General features: G+C 53.6%; 1 protein-coding gene across 1 annotated transcript; it reads left to right on the top strand.

The window, feature by feature from the left end:
- The first annotated feature begins 557 nt into the window (after positions 1–557).
- On the top strand, positions 558–4,966 carry LOC121362048. The gene is made up of 2 exons (XM_041483247.1): positions 558–1,664; positions 1,904–4,966. The coding sequence occupies exons 1-2, from the start codon at positions 558–560 to the stop codon at positions 2,891–2,893; spliced, it is 2,097 nt and encodes a 698-aa protein (XP_041339181.1). The 3' UTR covers positions 2,894–4,966.
- The last annotated feature ends 1,491 nt before the right edge of the window (positions 4,967–6,457 follow it).

Below are 6,457 nucleotides of genomic sequence, written 5' to 3'. Positions count from 1 at the left end.
AACTCCTGCCAGGCGCTGGCCGCGGCTCTCACATCGGCCCAGGTGGCCCCCGGGGTGGCCCTGAGGGTGGCCAGGGCCTGGCCCAGGGAGGGGACACCGGGGTGGCACAGGGATGTGACATTGCCACGGTTCAGGGTCTCGCTGAGTCTCCAGGTGAATCTCCCCAGGGTGAGGGCAGGAATTTGGGGACACGCGCTGATGCACACCCCAGAGTGGCCCGGTCACCATGGCCACCACCTTGCCCAGGGTGGCCACCGCGGTGACCTGCCGCTCCAGCAGGGACAGGAACGGCTGGGGAGGGGACAGGGGAGATGTCAGGGACCTGGTGGCACTTGTGGCCTCCTGCGGTGGCCCCTGTGCCCTCCCGGGGTCACCTTTGCCCCTCCCTGGAGGGCTCTGCTGTCCCCTCTGTCCCTTTGTCACCCCCTCGTCCCCTCTGCCACCCCCCTGCCGTCCCCTCTGCCACCCTCGGTTCCCTCCAACCCTCTGTCACCTCCCCCATTCCTGCCACGCCTCCTGTCCCTTCTGTCACCTCCTGTCCCCTCTGTCACCCCTGCATGAACCCACACCGGGATTGTCACATCTCTGCAGGCTCCGCACACCAGGAGGCCACAAGTGCCACCGAGTCCCTGACACCTCCCCTGTCCTCTCCCCAGCTGTCCCCAGCCCTGCTGCAGCCACAGGTCACCGTGGTGGCCGCCCTGCGCGAGCTGCTGGCCACCGAGCCCAGGTGGAATATGATTCTACTGCCTGACTCCGCAGATATCCTGAACCGCGACCTGGAGGATTTCAGCAGGGAGCTCCGGGCCACCATAAAGTGCATTGATGACACCTGGTGGCCCGACATTGTCACCTCTGGTGATGGTGATCCTGTCACCTCCCTGAGCCAGGCCCTGGCTGCCTACAAGGGCACCCCATGGACCGCCTGGGACCGTGTGAAAATGGAGGCCATCATGTGGCAGGGCTTGGTGGACGTGCTCATGGAGAGGTGGGTCGAGCTATCTGGGAAGGCCACCAAGCTCCGCAACACCTGGTGGGAGGTGGTCAGTGAGGCGGCTGACATGGCGATCAACATCACCTCCTTGGCAAACTACCGGCAGGACAAGGCTGCCCGTGATGGGACAGCTCAGAAAAAAATGGTGGAGCTGGGTCAGGCCCTGGGCAGGGAGGAGGGGACCGAGGTGGTGGCCGGGCATGAAGTCTGGGTGAGGATAGAGCCCAGGGTGGCTGCCAGCGAGGTAACCAAGCCCACCAAGTTGAGACAGTTGGTGAAGGTGACCCTGGGGCCACTGGAGCACTTGATGGCCGCGTGTGACGAAGCCACTGCCTTCCCCCGGGAGCTGCAGCGCCTGCTCGAGGACATCGAGGCCGCCCTGGAGGGGACAAATGAGGCGTCCCGAGATGTCCCCGAGGACTTGGTGGCCAAGGTGACCATGGCCAAGCGGCTGTGGGAGGCCAACGCCCGCCTGGCCAAGGATCACCTGGTGGGGGCTGTTGATGACATCGTCACGATCTATTTCCATGATGGTCCCGCCAGCCCAAGTGGCATTGGGGTGACTGAGCGGTGCCAGAGAGCCATTGAGGACATCCCGAGGCTCCTTCGTCTCCCGGAGCATCCCCAGAGCGTCCCCAAAGTGTCCCCAGTGAGCGTGGAGCCCCAAGAGGTGTGACGGGCGGGGGGGAGAAGGGGACAGAGGGGACACTGAGGGAGGAGGAGGCACGGGGGTGGGGACAGGGCAATGGGGATTGGGGGGGACACGGGGGTTGGCGGGAGGGTGGCAGGCGGGACAAGAGGCTGACAAAGGGACAGATGGGTGAAAGGGAACCCCTCGGGGGCACGGCACCACTGCAGGAGGCCACAAGTGCCACCAGGTCCCTGACACCGTCCCTGTCCCCTCCTCAGGTGTCCCCTCCGCAGCTGCAGGCGCTGGTGGCCGTGGTGGCCACCCTGGGCAAGGTGGTGGCCACTGTGACCGGGCCACACAGGGGCAAGTTCCTGCGCGAGTCCCCTGACTCCCTGCATGAGGACCTGAAGAACTTCACCCAGAACCTCTGTAAGATCCTGGACCATGGCGATGTCACCTCCCTGGACCACCGTCGTGTCACCTCCCTGGGCCACCGTCGTGTCACCTTCCTGGGATACCGTCGTGTCACCTCCGTGGGCCAACGTGGTGTCACCTCCCTGGGCCACCATAGTGTCCCCTCCTTGGGCCAGGCCCTGGCCACCCTCGGGGTCACCCTGGGGACAACCAGGGCCAGTGTGAGAGCCGTGGCCAGCGCCTGGCGGGAGTCGGTGGCCAAGCTCGTGGACAGCTGTGACCAGCTGGCCAGGGAGGCCACCAAGCTGCGTGACGCCTGCGGGAAGGTGGTCATGGACCAGCAGCTGATGGTGGCCCTGGACAAGAAGGAGGTGGCCCGGGAAATGGCCACACACGATGCCCATGTGGCGGCAGCCACCAACGAGGCCATGGGAGAGGCTGTGGGGGCCACCAGGTGGGCAATGGTGGCCACCAAGAGGGAACATTGGGCAGAGATGGCCCTGGGGCTGCTGCAGTGCTTGGTGGCCGCGTGTGACAGAGCCACCTTGTTCAACTGGAACATGGAGTGGCGGCTCAAGGACATCGAGGCCATCCTGAAGGGGACAAATGAGCTGTCCCCTGATGTCCTCCAAGCCTTGGTGGCCAAGGTGGCCGAGTTTGAGTGGCTGTGGGTGGCCAGCACCCGCCTGGCCAAGGATCACCTGCTGGGGGCACTTGGGGTCATCGACAACATCCTCTCGAGTCCCTGTGGTGACCATGGTGGCCCCATTGGCCCCGGCAGCCGCATGGTGGCCAAGCGGTGCCAAAAAGCCATCAAAGACATCCCAAGGCTGCTGTTGTGGTGGTGTTTGTAGGTCCCAGGATGAGGGAAGAGATGAGAATCTGACTCCATTTTTCAGGCTCATTTATTGTTTTATGATATTATATTAAAAATGCTATACTAAAACTATACTAAAGAAATATAGACAGGATACATCAGAAAAGTAGAAAAGAATGAATAATAAAAACCCGTGACAGAGCAGAGAGTCCGACACAGCTGGTTGTGATTGGCCATTAATTAAAAACAATTCACATGTTTGGATAAACCATTCTCCAAATCACATTCCAAAGCAGCACAGCATGGAGAAGCTGAAGCTTCCCAGGAGAAAAAATCCTGGCAATGGGATTTTCATAAAATATCACAGTGACATGCTGTGGGGACAGTGATGTCACCGGTGTGAAGTCATTAGGGCAGTGATGTCACTGGAGAAAGTTGTGGACACTTCAGTCCCACCAGCTCCTCGTGTCACCAAGTGCCACCAGCACCTCGAGTGCCACCAGCTCCTCGTGTCACCAAGAGCACCTCCAGTGTCACCAGTTCCTCAAGTGCCACCATCTCCTCGTGTCACCAAGAGTCCCTCAAGTGTCACCAAGAGCACCTCCAGTGTCACCAGGTCCTCAAGTGCCACCAGCTCCTCATGTCATCAAGAGTCCTTCAAGTGTCACCACCTCCCTGACTGCCACAGCACCCCGAGTGCCACCAGCTCCTCGTGTCACCAAGAGTCCCTCAAGTGTCACCAGCTCCCTCAAGTGCCACCGGTTCCTTGAATGCCACCAGCTCCTCGTGTCACCAAGACCTCCTCAGTTGTCACCAGTTTCTCGAGTGCCACCAGCTCCTCGTGTCACCAAGAGCCCCTCGAGTACCACCAGCCTCGGACAGAACTGGTGCCACCGGGCAGGTGGTACTGCCGTGTCCCTGGTGCCTGTGTCCCCGCAGAGGGGACACGAGGAGTGGCGGAGGGACACGGGGGTAGTGGTAGGGGACAGGGGGTCACAAAGGGACTGAGGGGACAGCAGAGCCCTCCAGGGAGGGGACAAGGGGGACCCTGCTCGTCAGGGCGGTGGTAGCAGTCCAGATGAAATGGTCTTGTTGAAGTGGTGATCCCCTAGAAAAGATCTGGGAGCTCTTGTCCTCTGAAACCAGTGGGTAAGGGCAGCCTGTCCTGTCCCAAAGCCCAGATTATATCCAGGTGGGGATGCTGAGCTCCTCCCCCTGGGCGGAGCCTCTCACAATGGGCTGATGTCGTTCTGAGCCGTGATTGGTCCTTGACTGCCCATTAAAGAGCAAAGGCTCCTGGAGGGAGTTATCTCTGAGTCATGGGCAAGGCATTGATGGGCGCATTAACAGGAGATCAGGAAAAAACAACGCCCCTCCTGGTTTGAACAGCTCTGGAGGATGGGGATAGAATACATCTTTATATTGTAAAATATGACAAAATCCACCCCTTATTCTATTACCTTCTGTACACCAACCAATACGCTCTTACAGATACATAAATACGTAAATATTTATATATATGTATAAAATATAGAATCAAACTTCACACACTTTAATTCTCACTTTAATTTAGGTCTCCTTGTGGTGCACAAGGGGTTTCCCTGCCCTCCTGCATTACCCACCCGGTGTAACCAGGTCCTGGAGCAAAAACCTTGCTGCCCCACGTTGGGCGCCAAAATTATGTTCTGGTTTGAGATCAGACCCAGTGAGAGACTCCAGGTCAGAAATACAACTAGGAAAAAGAGGAAAAAAACCAATAAAAATGCAATAATACAAAATGAAACCACTGACAGAATACAACCTGACACCCTGCTCGTCAGGGCGGTGGGAGCAGTCCAGATGAAATGGTCTTGTTGAAGTGGTGATCCCCTAGAAAAGATCTGGCAGCTCTTGTCCTCTGAAACCAGTGGGTAAGGGCAGCCTGTCCTGTCCCAAAGCCCAGATTATATCCAGGTGGGGATGCTGAGCTCCTCCCCCTGGGCGGAGCCTCTCACAATGGGCTGATGTCGTTCTGAGCCGTGATTGGTCCTCGATTGCCCTTCAAACAGAAATGGCTCCTGGAGGGAGTTATGTCTGAGCCATGACTTCAATTAATTAAGCCTCACGAAGCTTCCTTTGCAACTGTCTGTGAAAAATTAGTGAGTAGAAGAGCTGGTTTTATTTAATATTTTAATTTTTTATGTTTCAAATCAGGAAAAACAATTAAACAATAAACGGGAGCTGCTGCTCAGTGCATGGAATTGATGGGTTCATTAACAGGAAATCAGGAAAAACAATTAAACAATAAACGGGAGCTGCTGCTCAGTGCATGGAATTGATGGGTTCATTAACAGGAAATCAGGAAAAACAATTAAACAATAAACGGGAGCTGCTGCTCAGTGCATGGAATTGATGGGTTCATTAACAGGAAATCAGGAAAAACAATTAAACAATAAACGGGAGCTGCTGCTCAGTGCATGGAATTGATGGGTTCATTAACAGGAAATCAGGAAAAACAATTAAACAATAAACGGGAGCTGCTGCTCAGTGCATGGAATTGATGGGTTCATTAACAGGAGAGAGGAAAAACAATTTAACAATAAACGGGAGCTGCTGCTCAGTGCATGGAATTGATGGGTTCATTAACAGGAGAGAGGAAAAACAATTTAACAATAAACGGGAGCTGCTGCTCAGTGCATGGAATTGATGGGTTCATTAACAGGAGAGAGGAAAAACAATTTAACAATAAACGGGAGCTGCTGCTCAGTGCATGGAATTGATGGGTTCATTAACAGGAAATCAGGAAAAACAATTAAACAATAAACGGGAGCTGCTGCTCAGTGCATGGAATTGATGGGTTCATTAACAGGAAATCAGGAAAAACAATTAAACAATAAACGGGAGCTGCTGCTCAGTGCATGGAATTGATGGGTTCATTAACAGGAAATCAGGAAAAACAATTAAACAATAAACGGGAGCTGCTGCTCAGTGCATGGAATTGATGGGTTCATTAACAGGAGAGCAGGAAAAACAATTAAACAATAAACGGGAGCTGCTGCTCAGTGCATGGAATTGATGGGTTCATTAACAGGAGAGCAGGAAAAACAATTAAACAATGCCCCTCCTGGTGCCAACAGCTCTTGAAAATAGTACAGAATACATTTTATATTGGAACCTAGGACAGGGCCACTAATTAATAATTATCTGCTGCTAATGGGCCGTTAATTAATAATTATCTGCTGCTAATGGGCCAATATTATTAATTATCTGCTGTTAATGGGCCACTGAGCATTGCTGCATGGCTGATGAGATGACATCATCCCATTGGGAGATGCTCCGCCCAGGGGGAGGAGCCAAGAATTCCTGCCTGGATGGAATCTGAGGTTTGGAACAGCAGAGCACTGCATTCCCAGAGGAGCAGCTTTCTTCTTATTCTGGTTTTTTACTTTATTTTATTTTTATTATTGAGTTTATTATTGTTAATTTTATTTTTTTACTTCATTTTTATTATTTGTATTCCTATCTTTATGTTAATTTTAGTTTTATATTGATTTTATTTCTTATTTTTTATTATTTTTCATTTTATTTTTATTCTTCATTTTTATCTTATTAAGATTTTTAT

The sequence above is a fragment of the Pyrgilauda ruficollis genome, unplaced genomic scaffold (assembly GCF_017590135.1).
Source record: "Pyrgilauda ruficollis isolate IOZ18807 unplaced genomic scaffold, ASM1759013v1 scaffold1160, whole genome shotgun sequence".
NCBI lineage: Eukaryota > Metazoa > Chordata > Aves > Passeriformes > Passeridae > Pyrgilauda > Pyrgilauda ruficollis.
Note: the sequence above shows the minus strand (reverse complement) of the source record. Positions and strands in the feature narration are given on the sequence as shown.

Coding starts and splice junctions, on each gene's coding strand:
- LOC121362048 (XM_041483247.1), top strand. CDS start 558: ATGAACCCACACCGGGATTGTCACATCTCTGCAGGCTCCGCACACCAG. Junction 1,665..1,903: donor TGAGCGTGGAGCCCCAAGAG/GTGTGACGGGCG, acceptor TCCCCTCCTCAG/GTGTCCCCTCCGCAGCTGCA.